The 23,314-nt window shown below is 51.8% G+C and overlaps 1 protein-coding gene across 3 annotated transcripts in view; it reads right to left on the reverse strand.

Moving 5' to 3' along the window:
* Window positions 1–4,225: 4,225 nt before the first annotated feature.
* Window positions 4,226–23,314, reverse strand: part of GART (phosphoribosylglycinamide formyltransferase, phosphoribosylglycinamide synthetase, phosphoribosylaminoimidazole synthetase) — a 38,228-nt gene continuing 19,139 nt past the window's right edge. For all 3 annotated transcript variants that reach the window (XM_055128226.1, XM_055128227.1, XM_055128228.1), the window contains 11 exons: window positions 21,343–21,437; window positions 20,606–20,715; window positions 19,595–19,793; window positions 15,501–15,752; window positions 14,496–14,648; window positions 8,985–9,191; window positions 8,014–8,151; window positions 6,778–6,908; window positions 6,120–6,261; window positions 5,268–5,383; window positions 4,226–5,181 (listed from right to left, as the gene is read on the reverse strand). In XM_055128226.1, coding sequence (XP_054984201.1) covers window positions 4,981–5,181; window positions 5,268–5,383; window positions 6,120–6,261; window positions 6,778–6,908; window positions 8,014–8,151; window positions 8,985–9,191; window positions 14,496–14,648; window positions 15,501–15,752; window positions 19,595–19,793; window positions 20,606–20,715; window positions 21,343–21,437 — 1,744 coding nt within the window. In that variant the 3' untranslated portion in view covers window positions 4,226–4,980. The remainder of the gene's footprint in view (window positions 5,182–5,267; window positions 5,384–6,119; window positions 6,262–6,777; window positions 6,909–8,013; window positions 8,152–8,984; window positions 9,192–14,495; window positions 14,649–15,500; window positions 15,753–19,594; window positions 19,794–20,605; window positions 20,716–21,342; window positions 21,438–23,314) is intronic.

The raw sequence follows: 23,314 nt of genomic DNA on the forward strand, positions 1-23,314 counted from the left end.
AGGTAACAGAATCTTGTAGAAATGGTGAAATTCCTCTCCAGGACATTTGGTCTCCATCTGGGAACTCACACGTGTTCAGCTGCTGTTAACCTCCTTCCACACAGTGGACACGAAGCTACCAGTCTTGGGGCTGGGGCGATAGCACAGCGGGGAGGGTGTTTGCCTTGCATGCGGCTGACCCGGGTTCGATTCCCAGCATCATATGGTCCCCCGAGCACCACCAGGAGTGATTCTTCCTAGTGCAGAGCCAGGAGGAACCCATTAGTATCGCTGGGTGTGACCCAAATAGAAAAAAAAAAAAAATTCCTGTCCTGTCACTTAAATGACTGCTCGCTTGCAACACTTTTTTTGTCTTCCCAAGAGGTCCTGTGGTGGCCCTCAGGGTTCCATTGAGATATTTGGCAAACTGAGTGTGGTTCAAGGCAAGAGTCTGAGAATTCCGTGTGGGGATTACATGGGCCACCCGGTGATGTTCAGGGAACATGAGTGCCAGGGAATCGAACTCAGGTCGAACCCCACTGTCTCCTTCCCCTTAAATACATGTATCTGCTTTGTATGTACAGCAATGGCAACTCACACTCAACACTTCCCAAGAACCCTCCAATCCTCCGATGGCTCTAGAGCTACATGGCAGGAAGCCCTTTAAGCCCTTTGTCCTTTCACTGACCATTCCCTACTCTTTGCAGCTTTGTTGCTTCTGGCCACCCTGGATTTATTTCACACATTTTGATTCTTCCTTTATCTGCAACTACTTTCTTTTCTTTTTTTTGGCAACTACTTTCTGGAAGTATTTGGCATCTAGAGGTACATGTGGTCTGTTCTTATGGTACAGGGCCCTGTGGCTTGTGGGATAATGTCCTTCAACATCTCGTGCGACCACCATCCTTGACACACTCCAGTTATATCCAGTCTGGACTTTTTGCTTAAGATGCATTCGTTGGATGAACACTGAATTTTTTAAAAAATTTATTTATTTTTAATTAGTGAATCACCGTGAGGGTACAGTTACAGATTTATACATTTTTGTGTTCATGTTTCCCTTATACAAAGTTCGAGAACCCATCCCTTCACCAGTGCCCATTCTCCACCACCAGTAAATCCAGCATCCCTCCCACCTCCCCAGTCCCATCTGCCCCCACCCCACCCTGCCACTGTGGCAGGGTATTCCCTTTTGTTCTCTCTCTCTCTAATTAGGTGTTGTGGTTTGCAATAAAGGTGTTGAGTAGCCATTGTGTTTGGTCTCTAGTCTACATTCGGCACGCATCACCCTTCCCCTGCATGGCCTCCGACCACATTTTACTTGGTGTTCCCTTCACTGAGTTGCCCTCTCCCCAGAATGTGAGGCCAGCCTCCAAGCCATGGAGCCAACCTCCTGGTACTTATTTCTACCATTCTTGGCTGTTAGTCTCCTACTCTGTTATTCTGTATTCCACAGATGAGTGCAATCTTTTTTTTTTTTTAATTATGTATTCCTTTTTATTTCTTAGGTTAGAATTTAAAAAAATTGTTTCCTGGCATTTTAATTTTCTTCAGTAATTAATGTCTTCATAGTATTGGTTTACCCCTTTTTTTTTCAACCTGTCCTATTTTATTTAGGAGCTGTTAGGTGAGCATGCATGCTAATACAAGTCTCTCTGAACCTTTTTAAATTTTATCTATAAGCATGATTTAGTTCCCAGATAAGGGAAATACATTTCTGGATGGTCAGGCTTTCTTGATTGAAACGATAGGTGCAATCTTTCTATGTCTGTCTCTCTCTTTCTGACTCATTTCACTTAGCATGATACTTTCCATGCTGATCCACTTTATATGCAAAATTCATGACCTCATTTTTCCTAACAGCTGCACAGTATTCCATTGTATAGATGTACCAAAGTTTCTTCAACCATGAACACTGAATTTCAACAGGTTTTCTGATTGGGAGAAAGTCAGAAATAAATGCTAACCTTTGTCTACCAGGCCTGGACCCAGAATTATTCTTAGCTCTTCAAAACAACAATAGGGATCCAGTCACATGCATTTACTCATTAACACAGGGGTAGTATGCTTTATGTTCTGTGTTTGAATCTAGAGCTCAATTAAACTCTTTAACCCATCTAGAGATTGAATATTGGGCATACCCAGTGGTGCTCAGGACCATATGTGATGCAGAAGAGTGAATCTGAATCAGTCATGTACAAAGCAAGCGTCTTTATCTCTTAAGGCCCTAAAATCTCCAGTGATATAAATGCACAGCTGTTCATCATTCAAAGGGTAATTACAACTAAAATCTGGGTAATAAATTTTCAATAGAGGAATATTTAATACTTCAAAGCACGAGGAACACAGATCCTCAGACATAAGTTCATGGCATTCAGTTATGGTCGGGAACTAGAAAAGGTGTAATTCAAATCAGAACTAAGACAATATGTAGAAGAGGCAGTACCTTCCTCAAATTGGCTGGTGAGCTCTTCAAAGATTAGAGAACAAGTAACTGAAGACAAACGAGGGGGCTGGAGGTGCGGGGAGGTATCCCATGCCAATCCCAAGAAAGCCTGGAGATTTCAGTCACAAACTCCCCATACCTGAATTTTCAGCAGATTGTATCTTGGTGTGACCTGTCCCAAGTTGGTGAGTCCAGCTGTTGGCATGGTGGCATGGTTCGTGGGAGCAAACAACTGCTGAGTGCCCAGATCAGGAGCTGGAGCCCGTGGACTCTAGGGGTGCACTGTAGCCATGCCTGTGGGTACCGACGCTCTCACCGCCCCTTTCCAGTCGGTTTCTTGGACTTTGTGGGGTCAACAGTACAGCACAGTGCATCTGCCTTGCAAGAGTCCAACCCAATCTCTGGCACCCTATATGGTCAGCCCATCAGGAGCGAATGCTGAGGGCAGAACCAAGAGTAAGCCCTAAGCACCCCTGGGTATGGCCCCAAAGCAAAGTAAACCCAAATACCCAGAAACAAATGAGAACATTGGTCAGAGAAAAAAAGGTAATAAAAAGGCAAGTCTTGGGGCCAAGGTGCTCTACAAGGTTAAGGTGCTTGCCTTGTAGGACGCGGTGACTGGTTTGAATCCTGGCACCACATATGGTCCCCCCAAACTTCTAATCATGGCCCTGAGCACCACTGTGATAGTGGTTACCCTCCAAACAAGTCTTAATTTTGTTTTGGGGTCACATCTAGCAGTGCTCAGTTTATTCTTGCTCTGCGCTCAGGAATCCCTCCTGGAGGACTCTGGAGACCATATGAGGTGCCGGGGATCAAACTGGCTCTGTCGCATGCATGGCAAGGGCCCTCATTGCTGTACTATCACTGTGGAGTAAGCACTTAGCTAACTTATTTGGCTCAAGGTGAATGGAATTCTACATGGCTATAAAGCGCTGAACAAGGGAGTTTGAAAGTCAGAGAGAACACTGGACATGCCAAGTGCACGTAGCTTGCTGCCCCCACTCCCCTGCCCCCGCTTTATCGCTGGCCACACAGGTGCCTCACATGGTTGAGGCATATCTGGTTGTGGTGCCTGCCCCTTGGCAGTGGTGTCCCATGCTCAGCTTGCTGAGTGCAGTTCCCTGTGTTGCTGTGGCGCTGGCATCCCCAAGGGCAGTGCGGAGTCCTGTGCACACTCTGGGTCTCATCAGATCTTCAGAAGCAGCCACAGGAGGGATGAGGCCGTTTAAAAAAATGTTCCCCTTTGGTTTTGGCCACACCTAGTGATGCTCAGGGGTTACTCCTGGCTCTGTAACTCAGGAATTACCCCTGGCGGTGCTCAGGGGACCATATGGGATGCTGGGGATCATATTGGTCAGGCTGCGTAAGGCAAGCACCTTACCTGTTGTGCTAGCTCTCTGGCCCCTGAATCCTCTATTTAAACAGTTTGATTTTTGGGCCATACCTGGCAAGGGGGCATATGTGATGCTGGGCATCAAAGCTGGGCTGGCCAGGGGGCATATGTGATGCTGGGCATCAAAGCTGGGCTGGCCTTGTACACCCCCTCTACTATCACTCCAGCCCCCGGTTTTAAAAATTTTTTAGACGCCAAATCTCCAATCCAAGTCAAGGATGAGTAGCACGTGCCCTACCCCTGCAATACGTCTTGACCCAGCCACTTCTGTAGTTCAGGGGTTGCTCCTGGTGGTAATTGGAGTCTATACGGTGCCAGAGACTGGACTTGGGGATCCCACACGAGAAACATGTACACCGGCCTTTGAACCATCTCCCCAGATGAGTCACTAAAGCCAAAACACAAAACTTAAATGGAATTTATTTTTTCATTGCTGCATTAGAAATGTAAAAAGAGGGGCTGGAGCAGTAGTACAGAAGGTTTGTGAGGGTTTGCCATGCACACAGCCCACCTGGGTTTGACCTCGGGTACCCCATATGGTCCCAGGAACACTGCCAGGAGTAAACCCTGAGCATTGTGGGTTGTGACCCCCAAATCAGGAAAAAAAAATGTTGTAGGAAGCTACAAAACGTGACCTTTTATGAAGATTAGGGTGTAATGGAGACACCAGATGGCTCCCAGGGAATTAGACATAGAGAAGCTGAAACTGAACAATTCATAAAACCAAGTCCTGGGCAGGAGAGAGTACAGCAGGAGGGCACTTGCCGTGGATGTGGCGGGCCCAGATTTGGTTCCAGCACCACACACTGGGCCTTGTCAGGGAGGAATCCCGAGTACAGAGCCAGGCATCGCTGGGTGTGGCCCCAAGATGAAAATGTTCAAACCAAATCAAACCCAAGTCCTAAACACCCTTTGCTCTGGGGAGGTCATTTTATGGAGTTCAAATACTATGCCCCAACCCCCATCCCCACCCCCCACCCAATGTGTGTGTCTGTAACAGGCAGTGCTCAGGAATGATCCCTGGCGGTGCTCGGGGGACCCTATGTGCTGAGGGATTGGAGCCAGGGTTGGCGGAGGCTGCGCAGGCGCCTTATCTCTCTGGCCCCAGGTTCTCGGGGCCGACAGGCAGACTCCGCCCAGCACCGGCCCCGTTTCTGAATCAGGAGGCTTGCTTCTCCTTCGTCCAGCAGATCTTGCCGTTGTCCCCGAGCCGCACCGTCCCGCTGGCCACCAGCTGCAGGGCTGCAGGGAATACTTTGTGTTCTGCTAGCTTCACTCTTTCCGACAGCGTCTCCACTGTGTCCGCTCTCTCCACGGCCACAGCTTCCTGTAAGATGATCTGCCCGGCATCTACGTCTTCCTGGAAGAGGAAGCAGAAGGGTGCCCCTTTACCTTCCAGCCCGCACGGTGCTCACCCCACAGTGCTCCGAGGAAACAGGTACTCACCGCGACAAAGTGCACCGTACAGCCGGTGACTGTGACTCCGGCCGCCAGCGCTTGCTCATGGGCATTCGAGCCCTTGAAAGATGGGAGCAGGGATGGGTGGATGTTGAGCAATTTCCCTAGAAGTGAACCACAGCATCTGTGTCAGAATTTATTTATTCTTTTGGCTTTTGGGCCATGCCTGGCGGTGCTTAGGGGTTTCTCCCGGCTCTGCACTCTGGGATCACTCCTGATGATGCCGGGGGGGACCTATGGGATGCCGAGGATCGAACCTGGGTGTGGAAGGCAAACTTGCTTATCTCTCTAGCCCCCAGTAGCAGAATTAAAAACCTGCTGCATGTTCCGTCAGAGGACTTCACTGTGTCCTGCTCTGAATGAGGAGTGGATGAAAGCAGGGGTCCCCCCAGAGAAGGGTGGAGAAAAAGGCGGTGGGAGGAAACGGGGTCTCAGCCAGGGAGGCCCTGGTGGCAGCAGGCCCCTGAGTGACAGCGGGGCTGGCACCTGCAGCCACGGGATGGCGGACACAGGCGAGCAAGAATGGACTCTGGCCACGGCACTCTGAGAGGAAGTGACTCCTAGCCACGCAGTGCCATGGCCGTGGCCCAGATGTCAGACTGCTGATTTCCGTGGGCTTTATGTCTGCCTGTCCCAGACTGGCCAAATGCACACACAGCCAAGGACACCGGAGACACTCAAAACTTTTGCACAAGGAGGCAACAGCACGAGAGACCATGTTTGCTGACGACAGTGTCCGTCTGGGCATTCAGGGACTCCCTTCCTGGGAGCAAAGCAGTGCGCTGACCCCCAGAGACCACGTTCAATGTCCCAGTACAGTGCCAAACTAGTCACACTTACCGTTCCATTTCTGGACAAAGTGGCCAGATAAAATTCTCATGAATCCAGCAAGACAGACTAAATCTACAGAGAATTCTTGGAGGATTTGGTCGACCGCACTGTCAAATAGTTCCCGTGTTTTATAGGATTTATGACTGACTACCTGTAACAAGAGAACACCATCATTTCTGCAGCAGTCTGAGTTCTGCTGTTGTTCTCCCTTTTTTTAGGGTAAGTCCTCAAGCTCTCAGAGCTATTGGGAGGCTGCAATGCTCAGGACTTTCTCCTGGTGGTGCTTGGGGGACCATATGGGATGCCGGGGCTGAACCCAGATTGGCAGCATGCAAGGCGAGTGCTATCTCTGCAGACCCAGAAAGCACCACTTTTTTTTTTGCTTTTTTGGGTCACACCTGGTGATGCACAGGGGTTACTCCTGGCTCTGCACTCAGGAATTACTCCTGGCGGTGCTCAGGGGACCATATGGGATGCTGAGGATCGAACCCGGGTCGGCCGCGTGCAAGGCAAACGCCCTACCTGCTGTACTATTGCTCCAGCCCCAAGCACCACTCTTTTTAATGAATTATGAAAATACGAGTTAAAGCTCAAACCTTTACACAGATCACAACTTCCTTCCAAAGACACATAAGCAAGTGTAGCACCCCTTGCCCCAGGAACTTACTCGGGTGGGAATCCCGGCTCTTTCCGCTTTCTCTAACCCGGCCACGGCGGCTTTGTTGGAGATGACCACGACGATTTCCGCAGAGCTCCTTGGCTCCTGGGTACTGTCTATGAGAGCTTGGAGGTTTGACCCTGAAAAAGGGAGAAAAATCGTGAAGCTCAGACTGCTGCTAAAAGATGGTGCTCTCTTTCTATTGTCAGACTCCTGCACAGCAGGTGACAATTCTGACCGAGGAAAGGCCAAAATTGCTCAAGACTGGCAGAAAATGCGAGGCTCTAAGCCCCGGCCCTCTCGGGATACAGGATGAAAAGCAGGAGTGGGGAGGTCTCGCAGAGGGGCGCGGCGCAGGCCTTGCATGCTAGAGGCCCCAGGGCCAACAGATTCCCCAGCAGCACCGCCCAGGAACTGACCAGGAGGCTGCCGGGCTCCTGAGCACTGCTGGGAAGCTTCTTCCCTTCTAGAAAAACAGAGCAGAAGAGCCAGGACTGAGGTGCAGCACAGATTTGTCTACTGGGAATCCTGCTGATGCTACTTTGTGCGCGGACATCTCACAATGGCTCTGGATCGTCCCCGGCTGTCACCCTGCTACCCAGTAGGATCAAGCACAAACCCTCACGCTTGGTGTAGTTAACAAGAGAGAAAACCTTGACCCTTTAAAGATCTTCCAACTGCAAAGCGTTCATGCCAAAGTTGGAATCTCCATGCTTCCTAATTTTTTCTAGTTTCTCTGTCTCTGTTTTTCTGGGTCACACCTGGCGGTGCTCAGGGCTTACTCCTGGCCTTGTGCTCAGGAACCACTCATGGTCATGCTGGGGGACCATACGGGATGCTGGGGATTGAATCTGGATTGGCTGTATGCAAGGCATGCGCCCTACATGCTGTACTATTGCTCTGATCCCTTCCTCCCTTTTTTGAGAGGGGGGTTAGACCTGGCTGTGCCCAGGGATTACTGCTGGCAGGGCTTGGGGGTGGTGATGGAACCTGGGTTGGCAGATGCAGGCAAACGCTCTACTATGGCTCCAGCCCACAGTTTCTCTCTCTCTGTCTGCTACCTGTTCCCTTGGGAGCTGCCTCCTACTCCAGGGGGATGGAAAGAGCCAGGAAGGCCACACTCCGGGACTCCTCTGTGATTCCCCTACCCAGCCCTGCCACTGAGGGGCCCTCAGACCCAAGGGCTCCTGGGAGGGTCGGGAAAGGAAGAGAACACCGACAGCTCTGGCTGAAGGCTCGGCTCACCTGTCCCCGAGATCAGGACAGCCACTCTGGCCTTGTCAGGTCTCAGGGTGCCATTCCCCACCAAGGCCCCATTTCCTGATGCAGTGCTGTTCATGTCCATGGCTTCAATCAGGTGCTTGACCGTCACAGGAGGAGAACCTGCATTTCAAACAACTGTGAGCACACAGTCATAGCACAATGCAGACAAAGCAATTTATGGAGACCGTGGAACGCCACACTTTGCAGGTCCACACTCTGCAGGTCCACTCTTTGTGGGCAGAGCTGGTGCAGACGCCCGTCCCGGCATTATCCACGGTCGCCTTCAACTCCAGCTACAGTGCATCACTGCTGCCGTGAGTGCAGTGACTCATGTGACTACAGCTGCCTGGGATCCGGCCCCCTCGCCCCCAAATCTCCGTCCACGACAGGGCCTGGGGCCTCTGGGTTGTGAGCAGGCGTGAGAGCCAAGCCAGGCCACTCCAGGACTTGCTCTCAGATGCTGAGAAAGAGAAGGCCACGGGCTCTGGAGCCCTGCTGGGAACCATGGTGAAACGTGCACAGAGAAAGCTGCGGCCGACAGGCCCTCTGCTACTGAGGCGGGCAAGGCTTTCCCCCGCACTGCCCACGTGGGCCCCGCCAGTCCCAGATGCCCGTAAGGGTGCCTCGGGCGGAAGGCGAGAGCCACAAAGCAGGCCGCTGGCACTAGGACATGCTCCCAGGGAACCAGAGAGGGCTTCTGGACCGGGCGAGACAGACGCTGGCTAAGAGAGCGCGGGCACCACAGGGTCATGCAGGACACTGGTAGACCGTGTCCCCCCTCTGCTCCCCTCTTCTCTCTCTGAGCTGGTTGTTCACAGGCTCGCTCTCCCCACACCGGTCAAGTGCTGTCTGGACGGCAGTGGCTGGGACCCCTTCTCTGGCGTGAGGGATGGGTGGGGCCCCATTCTCCTTAAAAGTCTTTGCCCTCAGAGTACTATTCGAGGAGCAATTACCTTCCGGACAGGCCACCACCTTGCCGATCACCCAGGCTTCTTCCTGCTGCTTCTCAAGCTCCTGAATGATCTGCTGTGCCTGGTCCTCGGACACCACGAGGGCAGCCCCGATGCCACAGTTAAAGGTCCTGGCCATCTCCTCCTCTGAGATGCGTCCTTCCCTCTGCAACCAGGAGAAGATCGCAGGGATCCTCCAGGCCCGGGCATCTGCAGTGGGCACAGGAGGTGAATTAAGTTACCCACCATTTTGTACAAAGGATGAAAATAGTGAAAGTACAAAATAAGGAAATTCTCTGCAAGCCACAGTATTGTATGCAGGGATACAATCATAAACTGGCGTTCCAGAAGTGTTTTTTGATCCACCTGTACTAGACATTAAGAAGACTTTTGGAGCAATAGGACAGCAGGGAGGGCATTTGCTTTGCACGTGGCAGACCCGGGTTCAATCTCTGACATCCCATATGGTCCCCTGAGCACTGCCAGGAATAATTCCTGAGTACAGAGCCTTGAGTAATCCCTGAGCTGGGCGTGACCCAAACCTCCCCACTACCCCCTAAAAATAAAAAAGGTTTCGCTGGGCCCAGTGGCCAGTATTCACAATCAGCTGGAGTTTTGGGCTGCATCAGTTGGGGTTTTAGAAGTCTCTGAATTGACTCGCGGTACCAGTGGCTCAGTTCCAGTTTGGCTGGCATGCTGGGTAGCTGGGGTGAAGCAGGATGAAAATGCACCCGGGGACGAGGCCACAGTCAGGGTCAGATATGCCATATAAGAAGTTTAGGGGCTGGAGTTGACAGCAAACTGGGGAGGGTGTTTGCCTGGCAAATGGCTGACCGGAGTTCAATCCCTGGAACCCCACAACCCAACCAGATGTGGTCCCTGAGTGCAGAGCCAGGAGTAAGTCTTGAGCACTGTTGGGTGAGGTAAAAACACAAAAGCCCCCCAAACCCAAAAGCCTTCTTTATCGTTTTTGGGGGGCTGGGAGGGGGGGCACCTGGCAGTGCTCTGAGGTCACTCCTGGCTCTGCTAAGGCCCGTGTGGTTCTGGGGCGTGAACCGAGTCTCCCACAAGCAAAGCAGGCACTCAGCTGTCGGAGCCCTCTCTCGGGGCCTGGAGTTTATGTATAACTTATAAAAGGCATCACATGTCTATGAGCCTACCACCCTATGAGATTTAATTCCATTAGCTACTACTTGGTAAATGCCCACTTTATTGTTTTTGTTTGCTTTTTGGGTCACACCCGGCAATGCTCAGGGATGACTCCTGGCTCTGCACTCAGGAATTACTCCTGGCAGTGCTCGGGGGACCCTATGGGATGCTGGGAATTGAACCCGGGTTGGCCGCGTGCAAGGCAAAAGCCCTCCCTGCTGTGCTATCGCTCCAGCCCCAAATGTCCACTTAAAATCTGAGATCAAAAGATTTACCCACTGTGCTCTCAGTGGTTAATAGTCAACAGTGAAGGGCTGGAGAAAGAGCTCAGGGGTCCTGCCTTGCGCGCAGGAGGTCCAGGTTTGATAACCTACGCTGCATTGCCCCCGAGCACTGCAAGGAGAAACACCTGAGCCAAAGTAGCCCCCAGCAGCCAAGTGTGGCCCAAACCCCCACCCCAAAGACCACGGCAACAGCCAACCAAGTAGTGGTACATCTATTTGGGAAGGGGGGGGGAATCAAATACTCCTTAAAAAAAAATTTTGGGGGGCTGGAGAGATAGCACAGCGGGTAGGGCGTTTGCCTTGCACACGGCCGACCCGGGTTCAAATCCCAGCATCCCATATGGTCCCCTGAGCACAGAGCCATGAATAACCCCTGTGCATCGCCAGGTGTGACCCAAAAAGCAAAAAAAAAAAAAATTTTGGGTCTTCTGAGCATGCTCCCCCTACTTGTGTAGCATATGATTTCCACGTTACACTCTATCTACTTTGATTACATTCAACATTTTGACACCAAACCCACCATTATTATTTGGAATTTTACCCCAATACTCAGATCTGCCAAAGAGGCAACATTAGACAATTTGTTTTCTATTGCTAATTATGAGCTGCATGTAATGATGTGCGGCCGTTATTGCGGCCGCGTGATTTTGGAATACTGAGGTTTCAATAATTAAACTTAGAGGGATTTCTGCCCAAAGCTGCTGTGTTCCGAGCTTTGTTTCTGAGTCTCTGGGATCCTGGCTGATAAGCAGCTCAATAAGCAGCCAGAGGTCTCATTTGTGGGTGGCAACTTGAGGTCTCACAGGGGCAGCACATCTCATTTTAACCAAACAATCCGCCGAGTAGTCGGGCAGGCGGTGACCGTGAGAACCACGCAATGATCAAGCAGTTCTGGGGGAAGGCGAAGGGGCTGCGGCTTCAAGGCCCTTGCTCAAGACTGTGCCAAGTTGGATTCCAGGAAGAAACCCCAGAGGCAGGGCTTGGCGACTAAGTTTCCTTTTTACTGGGACACAGGCATCTGTGTAAGTCAAAGCTCTCAGGAATGTGGCCTCGGGCTAGGCCTCCGGCGGTGCCCCGGGGTGACCCCGTGGGATGTGCAGGGAGTGCAGGGCGCAGTGGGCGGATGCTCAGGGTGGGGGTGCCCCAGCACAGCCATCGCAGAGCAACTGTCTGCACCCCTCTGCCTGCTCCCTGGCCCTGGCCTGTTTTTTTTATTTTTTAAAAATTTTTAATGTTTTTCGAAGAAATGAACAGAAACTTTACCAAGGAAGAAATACGAATGGCCAAAAGGCACATGAAAAAGTGCTCTACATCACTAATCATCAGAGAGATGCAGATCAAAACAACCACGAGATACCACCTTACACCACAGAGACTAGCACACATCCAAAAGAACAAAAGCAACCGCTGTTGGAGAGGATGTGGGGAGAAAGGGACCCTTCTACACTGCTGGTGGGAATGCCGACTGGTTCAGCCCTTCTGGAAAACAATATAGAAGATTCTCAAACAATTAGATATTGAGCTCCCATTTGACCCAGCAATACCACTGCTGGGAATATATCCCAGAGAGGCAAAAAAGTATAATCGAAATGACATCTGCACATGTATGTTCATCGCAGCACTGTTTACAATAGCCAGAATCTGGAAAAAACCCGAGTGCCCTAGAACGGATGACTGGTTGAGGAAACTTTGGTACATCTATACAATGGAATACTATGCAGCTGTTAGAAAAAAGGAGGTCATGAATTTTGTATCTAAGTGGATTGGCATGAAAAGTTTCATGCTAAGTGAAATGAGTCAGAAAGAGAGAGACAGACATAGAAAGATTGTACTCATCTATGGCATATAGAATAACAGAGTGGGAGACTAACACCCAAGAATTGTAGAAATAAGTACCAGGAGGTTGGCTCCATGGCTTGGAGGCTGACCTCACATTCTGGGGAAAGGGCAACTCAGAGAAGGGATCACCAACTATAATGTAGTCGAAGGCCATGCGGGGGAAGGGAGTTGCGGGCTGAATGAGGGCTAGAGACTGAGCACAGTGGCCACTCAACACCTTTATTGCAAACCTCAACAGCTAATTAGAGAGAGAGAACAGAAGGGAATGCCCTGCCACAGTGGCAGGGTGGGGTGGGGGGAGATGGGATTGGGGAGGGTGGGAGGGATGCTGGGTTTACTGGTGGTGGAGAATGGGCACTGGTGAAGGGATGGGTTCCTGAACTTTGTATGAGGGAAGCATAAGCACAAAAGTGTATAAATCTGTAACTGTACCCTCACGGTGGTTCACTAATTAAAAATAAGTAAATTAAAAAAAAAATAAATTTTTTTTTTTGGGTGGGTGGGAATTCACACACATTCACAGGGGTTATTCCTGGCTCTGCACTCAGGAATTACTCTTGGCGGTGCTTGGGGGACTATGTGGGATGCCAGGGATCGAACCTGGGTCGGCCGCGTGCAAGGCAAATGCCCTACGTACTATGGTTCCAGCCCCTGGCCTGGGGTTCTAATGGTCTGAAGAAGCCAACACTCACGAAGGTTCCGCTCAGCCTCACTGGAGGGCAGTTCGCTTTCAGTTTGGCCTGCACTGGGCACTAGGTCCCGGGCCGCCCTCCCCTCCAGCCCACACCCCTTTCCTCCCGGGCGGGGCATTCCCAACCCTGGACCGTAGCAGCACCCAACACGAGCCCTGAGCCCGGAAGCCCGACTCCAGAGACCTGACTTCTCTCTTCTTTGTGGGGTGGTTAGGGCTGCACCACACAGTGCTCTGGGGGCCCTCTGGGGTGCCGGGGATCTAACCACGGCTGGCCACGTGGAAGGCACGTGCCGTCCCCGGTGTCCTCTCAGGCTCATGTCCAGCCCACATTGAACAGAGGGAGAAGAACCAGCTGCATCGTGAGCGTTCGGTCCCACCTCCAGCCAGACGGTTACTTCCTCCTCGCCTCAGCCCCACCCTGGCTGGCTGCCTCAGTGGGCCCCCAGGACCTCACTGGGAGAAGCACCCATTTGCTGCTGTCTCTTCTGCTCCCTCGGGCCACACGTTGGTGACGTTGAGAGCAGGCAGAGTCCCTGACAGCACAGTGAGGGGCCTGTCTTCACCCCTGCCCCAATATAGTCCCTGAGGACGGAGTTTGGATTTACTTTCCGCCCCCTGTCACCGACTCCCTGAGTCCCCAGGCGGGGCACACTGCCCTCCGTTGCCATGTTGCCTCTGGACCAACTCAGAAACACACTGGGCTGCGCCAGCTACGCAGCCCACTTTGCTTCTGCTTTGGGGCCAGACCCAGCGGTGCTCAGGGATCACTCCTGGAGGTGCTCAGGGGACCCCAAGTGCTATCAGGGTGACGTGGGGTCGGCTAACATGCAGAGCAGCCCCTTGACCCCTGGAGCGTCTCTCAAGCCCCATTTGTCTGGGAGAGAGCTGCTGTGCCTGCTCCTTCCAGGAACTCCTCACCCCTGCGTGTATGCCACCTCCCCCTCTCCACCCTGCCCCCTGCCTCGGCGGCACCCTCTCTCTCCCCTTCCAGGAACTCCTCACCCCTGCGTGCATGCCACCTCTCCCTCTCTCCACCCTGCCCCCTGCCTCGGCGGCACCCTCCCTCTCCCCTTGTTCCACATGCCTCTCCCACTCTCCACCCTTCAAAGCCACCCCACTCTCCTCAGGACCGTCATGTGCTTTGTGGGTGTCAGGCCCTGTATGCTCTGTGGGGCCACCACACACGGCAAGCCCTGTCCGGCAGCTGTGCTGCCCACGATCCCCACAACGAAAGGGGGTGACCGCCGGTGAGCATACGGTCAGGTGTGACTGCTGTCATGGCAGCAACAAAGAGAAGGGAAAGGAGTCACCTGCTGCTTCTAATTTTCCCTGCGCCATCTGATGTGCACTATTTGCCCTTAGACATTTCTCCCGTAATTGCATTTCTTCCCCAAGTAGTTCACTGAATATTTGTTTTGTGGGCCACAACTGGTTCCAGGGACCATATGGGATGCTGGGAGCAAACCCGGCTGGCCGCGTGCAAGGAAAATGCCTTCCTTGCTGTACTATGGCTCTGCCCCCGCCCCCAGCCGAGGTTGGCAAGCTTACCTAAATGCACTCCCAGTGCCGAGGGGAGGACTCGGGGGATGTTCTCCAGCAAGCCCCCACCGGTAATATGGGCAAAGGCCTTGACGCGTCCGGAGCATAGGACAGGTAACAGGGAGCGGCTGTAGATTCTGGTGGGCGTCAGAAGCAAGTCCCCTGGAGACGGGAGGGGGAAGATGACAACTGAGGCACAAATACACAGAAACCCCTGTGGGGGCCGGAGAGAGAGAGAGAGAGCAGGTAGGGTGCTGGCCTTGCACAAGGTCCCCCAGCTCTGATGGTGCTCAGGGAAGCATGTGTGGGGCAGGGACGGGAGGAGGGGCAGGGCGCGCTCAAGGGAGGCGCTCTCTGGATTTCCTTGGAAACTAGGCGGCAGGACACTGGGGGCCTATGCAAGTCCAAGCAGGACGTTTTTGGTTGCCTTTTATTTTTTCTACTTTGGGGCCATACCTGGCGATGATCAGGGGCTCCCCGGCTCTGCACCCAGGAATTCCTCCTGGCGGTACTCGGGGAACCATATGGGATGTCAGGGATTGTACCCGGGTTGGGCACATGCAAGGCAAGAATCTGACTCACTGTAGTATCTCTCCAGCCTGGATTTTTTTCTTTTAAATTTGCTTTTTTGGGGTCATACCTGGTGATACTCAGTGCTTACTCCTGGCTCTGCATTTAGAAATTAATCCTGGTGGGCTCAGGGGTCCATGTGGGATGCTGGGGACTGAACTATCGCTCCGGCCCTGAATTGTTTTTTTTTGCTCTTCAGATCACACCCAGAGGTGCTCAGGGATTACTCCTGGCGGTGCAAGCGGGGACCACATGGGATAACGGGGGATGGAATCTGGATTAGCTGCATGCAAGGCAAACAGCCTACCTGCTGCATGATCACTCCAGCCCAGCCACTGAGTTTCCCCCCTTAATTTCAACCTCCCCCCTTTTCTGTGTTACCCTCCATTTGTAGAAGGTCCCTGTGGCAGGCGATGCTGGGGCGTGTGACCTGAGTGTGCTCACCTAGGGTCTGGGCCCCGCAGCCGCTGGGTGCTGGAGAGGAGTACTGGAGGGCAGACTTCGCCACGATCTTCCTCACCAGGCTGAACCCGTTGCTGTGAAGGCCTGATGACGCGATGCCGATCACCACGTCCCCTTCGGCGATGCTGTCCAGGCGTGGGAGCTGCTGGTCCCGCTCCACGGCACCCACGGCAAAGCCCGCGAGGTCATACTCTCCGGGTGGATACATGTCGGGCATTTCTGCCGTTTCCCCGCCTGGCAGGAAGGAGAAAACATGAGCAAAGACCATGCGGCACTGGCAGGGCGGCAGACACCTGCTCTGCAGTGGTATTGTGGACACACACACACACACACACACACACACACACACACTCACAACCACCCCCAACACACACCCACACACCCGGCAGGGTGGCAGACACCTGCTCTGCATGGTATTGTGGACACACACCCCCACCCCCACCCACAACCACACCCACACACCCGGCAGGGCGGCAGACACCTGCTCTGCAGTGGTATTGTGGACACACACACACACCCACAACCACCCCCAACACACACCCACACACCTGGGAGGGCGGCAGACACCTGCTCTGCGGTGGTATTGTGGACACACACACACCCACACACCCACACCCACACACACACACCCACAACCATCCCCAACACACACCCACACACCTGCTCTGCAGTGGTATTGTGGACACCCCCGCACCAACACATACCCACACAAACACACCCCCCACAAAGGGGACTCCATGAGGCCAGCCATGACTCCGGAGGACACGGCACCCGGATGAGGGAAGCCTGAATGCCCCCACTCTAGGTCCATAGGTGCTGGGGGGAGGGTGCCAAGGGCGGGCACTCGAGCTTTGTGTGCTGGAGCCCTGGGCCTGCCGCGCCCCCAGAGCGCTGCTGGGAGTGGCCCCTCTTCTCCCAAACGGAAAAGTACTTTCACGGAATGAGAGTGTGGCTCAAGATGTCATTTCAAAACAGAAGGGAATGCCTTGCCACAGTGGCAGGGTGGGGTGGGGGGGAGATGGGATTGGGGAGGGTGGGAGGGACACTGGGTTTACGGGTGGTGGAGAATGGGCACTGGTGAAGGGATGGGTTCCAAACTTTGTATGAGGGAAGTATAAGCACAAAAGTGTATAAATCTGTAACTGTACCCTCACGGTGATTCTCTAATTAAAAATAAATAAATTAAAAAAAAAAAAAAAAAAAGATGTCATTTCAGTGGCAGTTTCAGAAGCGTTTTTTTTGGCCAGAATGGCACAGTGGTTAGGTTCCTTAGTGCAGAGCCAGGAGTGATCCCTGAGCATGACCTGGTGTAACCCCCAAAACAAAGAAAAAACAAACAAAACCAGCTGTGTTCAGGGGTTACTCTAGTAGGTTCTGTGCTGGGGAAATATTCCCAGTCAAACCTAAGCCTCATGCGTGCGCTACAAGCGCTCAGCCCCTGGGGCTATCTCTCTGGTCTGCAAAAATACTCTCCCTTGGCCTGGAGAGACAGGACAGTGGGGAGAGTACCTGCCTTGCACATGGCCAACCTGGGTTTGACCCCCAGCACCCCATCTGCCCCTCAAATCTTCCAGGAGTGATTCCCAGGTACACAGCCAGGAGTAACCCCGAGCATGAGCAAGTGTGACCCAAACCAAAAACATCAAAAAAATATAAAAGATAAACACTTTCATTTGTTCCTGTGAATCTCTCGAGTTGCCACATGGTGCCAGCTGAGAGAGGCCACTTCCTAGGGCTGCCGAACTCTAATGCCACAGTCAAAAAGGAATCATTCACATTAGGACCATACTGTGTCGACAATCTGGAAGTCTAGGCAGCAAACGTAAAAGTTAGAAGCAATTCTAAAATATGAAGGAAAATAAAATTTATTTTGGGTTGACATTTGTCCAGTGACCATAATTATGTTTAGACAGAATTTTCTTTTAAAAAAAAATGCTAGTATTTTTATAAAGTACATTCTACTTTTTTTTGTCTCTGGGCAACACCCAGAGATGCTCAGGGGTTTACTCTTGGCTTTGCACTCAGGAATTACTCCTGGTGGTCTTCAAGGGACCATTATGGATTTGCCACATGCAAGGCAAGTGCTCTAAGCGCTGTATTATCTTTCCAGCCCTGTATTTTTTTCCATTCTATTTTTGGAGTGTGTGGGAGGCCTCTCAGTGGGCCCCCCAAAAGGCTGGAGATTCTGCTGGGGGCCTGTGATGTCCGGCGTGTGGCCCCGCTGGGCAGCTCGCTCCCCAACCCTCCCATGCACACAAGTGCCCCCCACTGAGCTACATTCCTGGCCCCACACTCTACTCGTCTTGTGGGTCTAGGTCAGGATTTGGAACCCAAAGGCCTCTACTGTCATGCTAGCCAGGAAGAATCTCTATCTTGTCTGGAGGCAGTGACCCAGAAAGATGGGTGGGAACAGGTGGGTAAAGGACAAGGAGAAAGACTCAGTCTTCCGCCAGTCCCAGAGTGGGAGTCAGGGAGAGGAACCCTTTCACAAGGGCCGAGGGCTCAGGGGGTGTCAGAAAGACACCTGCGGCTCCTAGATGGGCACTGATGGCCAATGCATGTAGGATAACATTGGTTTCTTCTTTTGCCTTGCCACAGGGAGCTTAGGTTTATTGGGTTACTCTCATCACAGTGCTCCCATTCCTGTGTTTATTTGTAACCCCTTCCTTCCTTCCTTCCTTCCTTCCTTCCTTCCTTCCTTCCTTCCTTCCTTCCTTCCTTCCTTCCTTCCTTTTTTGCTGAGAGGGTCTCTGTTTTATTCTCTAAAGGTGGGCTAAAATCTACATACATTCTTATCAGTGAAACAGGAGATAGAGGTAATTGGCAAAAAATAAAAAAACTATCAATGCATCCTCCCCACGTGGTATGGCCTTCAGGCGCTAAAAGGGAAAACAGCTGGCGTCAGCTTATCTTGCCACTTGGTGTGGCCTTCAGGTGCCATCTCCTTTGCACTCCCATAAATCTGTTGGGCCCAATACACTCCCAGAAACCCGGTGGGCTGGTGGGACCTTAACTCTGTGCAACCTCTTTCTTTGTGCTCTGCTTCCCCAACTGGTCAATTACCCTTATCTCCTAATCAGACTGTTAACTTGTAAATATTGCTTTTCTATTCTCCTTAAGTCCCCTGCATAGTTATTTCAAAACAATGTCCTTTTTGTATGGACACAGGAAGACAGTCAATGCCATGCTTTTGTAACTTGGGAGCTAACTGACTCTGAAAGATATTCACTCCTGGGCATCTGTTCTCTCTACTTAAGCCTCAGTTACCCTGACTTCCTAGATCCCCCAAAGCAGAGTCCCAACGAAGGACTGGATGGACCCAGGGAAAGCTGTAAGCTCCCCTGGCATTGAAATGGGCCAGGCCAAAGCGCCACAATACTGAACTATAAGTTAAGAGCACGGTCGTGGACAAATTCTGTCATGATTCAAAAAGTAACATCCGGATTAGAATCCTGCTAGGGTTAGGAAAGATTAATCTGGCCTGAGCATAGTCTGAGATCTATAGCAAGATGTCCCCAAGAGAGCCACTCTACAAGCTCTTACTGTGTCCATACAAAATAACTAATATTAAGAAGTAGAACTAAGATTTTAATTAAGATGTTAATTAAGTAATTGGACTAAGGAGAAGAGAAAAACCCCTAGGTGGTATTTTGCCCTTGAGCCTGATCTGTGTCCAGGAAGGGCTTTAATATGATGATGGGCTACCCAACTTGGGTGTGTCGTTGCTGCCACCAAGGTTGGGAGTTGGTGAGAGACGAGAGAGAGACCTGCCGGAGCATGGAGAGATGGGCAGGACTGACAGGAGGAGATGGGAGTGAGGGGCAGTGTGAGACTAGAGTGGGGAACTTAGTGAGACTGGAACAGGCGTGTGGGGAGAATGGGATAAATGGCAGCTGATCACCAACCAGTCTGGCCTCGTTTCCTCCTTTGTCCGCCCATGGGGAGCGGCTCGAGACCACCAAACGCAGGCAGCAAGAGAGCGCCTTGGGCTTTCCCAGCCACCCGGTGATTGCACAATTGCACACGGGGTTGGCAGGCGCTAAGAAGGGCAGGAGGCGGAAACGGAGAGAGCATACCAAGTAGAGCACACCCAGCTTCTTCGCACGCTTTGGCGATTCCAGCAATGACAACTTCAGCTGTCCTGAGGTCAAGTTTTCCACAGGAAAAGTAATCAAGGAAGAAGAGGGGTTCCGCTCCTTGGGCCAGGATATCGTTCACGCACATGGCCACCAAATCTTGACCAATGGTGTCATGCTTATTACACAGCTGGGCAATCTGCAGGGGAACAGCACAGACCCTGGTGTAAGAGAAGCACCTCCCGATGCATCCTGTTCAGCTATGGAGGCAGGCTCCGGCATTGCATGGGAAAATGAACCACTTTCCCATTACCCCCTGCTCAGCTACCGAGGCAGGCTGACCGAGACTGACTTTTGGATAGCAGTTCTGAATGGTAGAGACAAATATGGCTTAAGTTCCTTGGTCCAAAGACATACCCTTTCCTCCTTTTTAACTTTCTGTTTTGTTTTTGGGCTCATACCCAGCGATGCTCAGGGCTTACTCCTAGTGGTGCTCAGAGGACCGTCTGGGATGCGGAGGAGTGAACTCACGGAGGGCATGTGCCAGGCATGTGCCTCACCTGCTGTACTATCTCTCCCGCTTCTCCCTTTTCTTCCTTTCTGTGCGTAGCGCCGGGGAACAAAGCCAGTTTCACATCTGTGAAGCGTAGGACTCGGCCCGTGACCCAAGAGCTCCCTTAAGATTTCCATGCGGACATAACCTTTGTAGCATCGTCAGAAACGGGCTGATGGGCCTGCAGGCTGGCAGTACAGCTGGTAGGGTGCTTGCCTTGCGCACGTCTGACCTGGACTCATTCCCCGGGACCCCATGTGGTCCCTCAATCCCACCTGCACTGACCCCTGAAAGCAGCACCAGGAGTAAGTCCTGAGCATCACCGGGGGTGGCCCCCAAAATCAAACACGGAGAAAATGGGCAGAAGCTGTGATCACACTACCCGGCTATTCGGTGTGGCTCTTTAGTTCCGCACATAGTTCCCACCCCTCCCACATTCTCAAAGCTGATTGTCTTACCCTCAGTTTAGTCCCAACACCGTCTGTTCCACTGACCAGAAGAGGATCCTTGAAACCAGCTGCTTTCACATCACAGAGGCCAGCGAAGCCTCCGAGATTAACATCACAGCCTGTTGGGGAAGACCGAAAGTGAAGAGCTCCACCACTGCCGAGTGAGAATGTTAGAACAAGCCTGCCTGCCTGGGAGCGGGGAGGGCGCCACAAAGAACGGATCAATAGCGTGATTCAGGGCTGGAGTGATAGCACAGCGGGTAGGGCGTTTGCCTTGCACGCGGCCGACCCGGGTTCAAATCCCAGCATCCCATATGGTCCCCTGAGCACCGCCAGGGGTAACTCCTGAGTGCATGAGCCAGGAATGACCCCTGTGCATTGCCAGGTGTGACCCAAAAAGCAAAAAATAAAAAAAAAAAAAATAGCGTGATTCAATATTAAAGGTCTGCATGGTCCCCGAGTTTGGGGTCAGGTATAGCCCCTTGAGTACAGCTGGCTCTGGGCCAAAATTAAAAAAAAAAAGGGGGGGGGCAAGAAAAAAAGCCTTTTCCTTAGTATTAAGGGACAAGGAAGAAGAAGAAAAATAAGAGAGACAAGGAAGCAAACTTTGGACTTCGGTTGTTGAAGACTTAGAACAAGTGGGCCTCAATCTGGCATTTACATTTCCCCCCAGTAAAGTATAAAACCCCAATCAGTTTACAATGTCCGCCAGCTCAAGAATCAGCAAAGGAGAGGCTTGACTATACCTGGTCTGGAGGTTCTGTTCGCAAAATTACGAATTTTCTTGATTAGCGTATTTCCAGCTATAATGTTGACACCAGATTCCTTGTAGGTCATGCCCCTAGTTAAAAACCAAACAGAAAAGCAACAGTCAACTGCGTGCCAGGGGAACTGAAAGTATTATTTAAAGCAGAAGACATTCCTAATAATTTTTATATCCCTACAGCGCCGTCCTGCCCATGAATTCTCATTCCTTTGGTCTAGGGCAGGTCCAGGAAACTGAAGTTTATTTAAACCACTTTATGAGGCTGAAGCGATAGCACAGCGGGTAGGGCGTTTGCCTCACGTGGCCGACCCAGGTTCGATTCCCAGCAATCTCATATGGTCCCCTGAGCACTGCCAGGAGTAATTCCTGAGTGCATGAGCCAGGAATAACCCCTGTGTGTCGCCGGGTGTGACCCAAAAAGAAAAAAAAAAAAAAAACCTAACAGACTGGTACTTTTCGTCCACCATTCTCTGTTCAGTTTTGGTGTGGGAAGAAATGTTGAAAATGAGCCCAGAAGTAACAGCTAGGACCCAGGGGTATGGGTGAGTGGAGAAGCATGCCTTGCATGTGAGGCCCTGGGTTTGATCCCGGGCACTGCCAACACCTTACAGAAATTAGGATTACAGAGCAGGAGCTGCAACTCAGTGGGAGACCGTATGCTCTGCGAGGGCTGGGCATGAGAAGATGGATGCACACACACACACACACACACACACACACACACACACTCAAATAGGAATCCCCCCCCCCCACACACACACTCTCTCTCTCTCTCTCGAATCCTCAAATAACTAAGCTGAGCTGCTGTGACAAGAGCAAATTCCACCCTTAGAGCTTTCATTTCCTTATAATTAAGAATAAGCTAGACAAGATGCTCTTCAGAAAACCATCTTCCATGTAGGACAAGTTGGGGACCACATTAGTGAACGGTAAGCTTGAGAAGCAGCAACTTTGGCCTATTGGGATGCATGAAGACACAGATGAAGTTGTATTAGGAACAAGATGTTAGGGTACAAATAAAGCTGAGACATTTGGCAGCCTGTGCCCCTCCCCTACCCAGTGAGGCCAGGGATCAAGGTTCGACAGGGGTGTTCTAGCTAGTAAAACCTACCCTTTCGGGCTGCAGCTGCGACCACAGCCACCCATGCTCTTTACTGGAAACCCTGACACTCGGACAAGTGCGGAGCGGCCCGACGGCCCCAGCACTGCAGGGCCCCAAAGCCCGCACGGCCAGGAGCATCACTGGAGCACCCACAAGGGGTGTCCCGATTGAAAATACTAAAACTGAAAATGTTAGCATAGCAGTTTCATTATTATTTTTCCTTTTTGGTGGGAGAGGGGTGGTTTGGGCCATGCCTGTGTGTGCTCAGGGCTCAGTCCTGGCTCTGCTCTCAAGGATCACTCCTGCGGACCCCAGGGGGCTGGGATCAAACCTGGGCCTGCTGTGTGCAAGGCAAGCACCTTACCTGATGTACTATATCTGGCCCCGAGATTTTGTTTGTCACACCATGTGGTGTGCAGGGGTTACTCCTGACTGTCTGGGGGAACTGATGTGACAGGAATTGAACGTGGGCCCGTGTGTAAAGCAGCAGCACTAAACCCTTTGAGCTAACTCCCCATCCCCAGTTTCCCTTTTGATTTTTGGGTTTGGGGCCACACCCGGTGGAGCTCAGGAATCACTCCTCGTGGTGCTAGGGGGACCAAATGGGATGCCAGAGATTGAACCTGTGTGTGTGTGCAAGGCAAGACACCTCCCTCCACCCCCAGCTCTTTCTTAGTTTAAAACTTTAGAAATCTGCTGATGAGGGCTGGGGAAGTGTGTCAGTAATAAGAGTGTACGTCTCATGGATGAAGGTTTGTTCCCTGGTACCACACTCAGAAAAAAGAACTGTCTTAAATGTAGTATCTATTTAAGAAAGCAAAACGTCCACATTTCAAGTAGTACTTTATTG

The sequence above is a fragment of the Sorex araneus genome, chromosome 2, assembly GCF_027595985.1.
Source record: "Sorex araneus isolate mSorAra2 chromosome 2, mSorAra2.pri, whole genome shotgun sequence".
Lineage (NCBI taxonomy): Eukaryota > Metazoa > Chordata > Mammalia > Eulipotyphla > Soricidae > Sorex > Sorex araneus.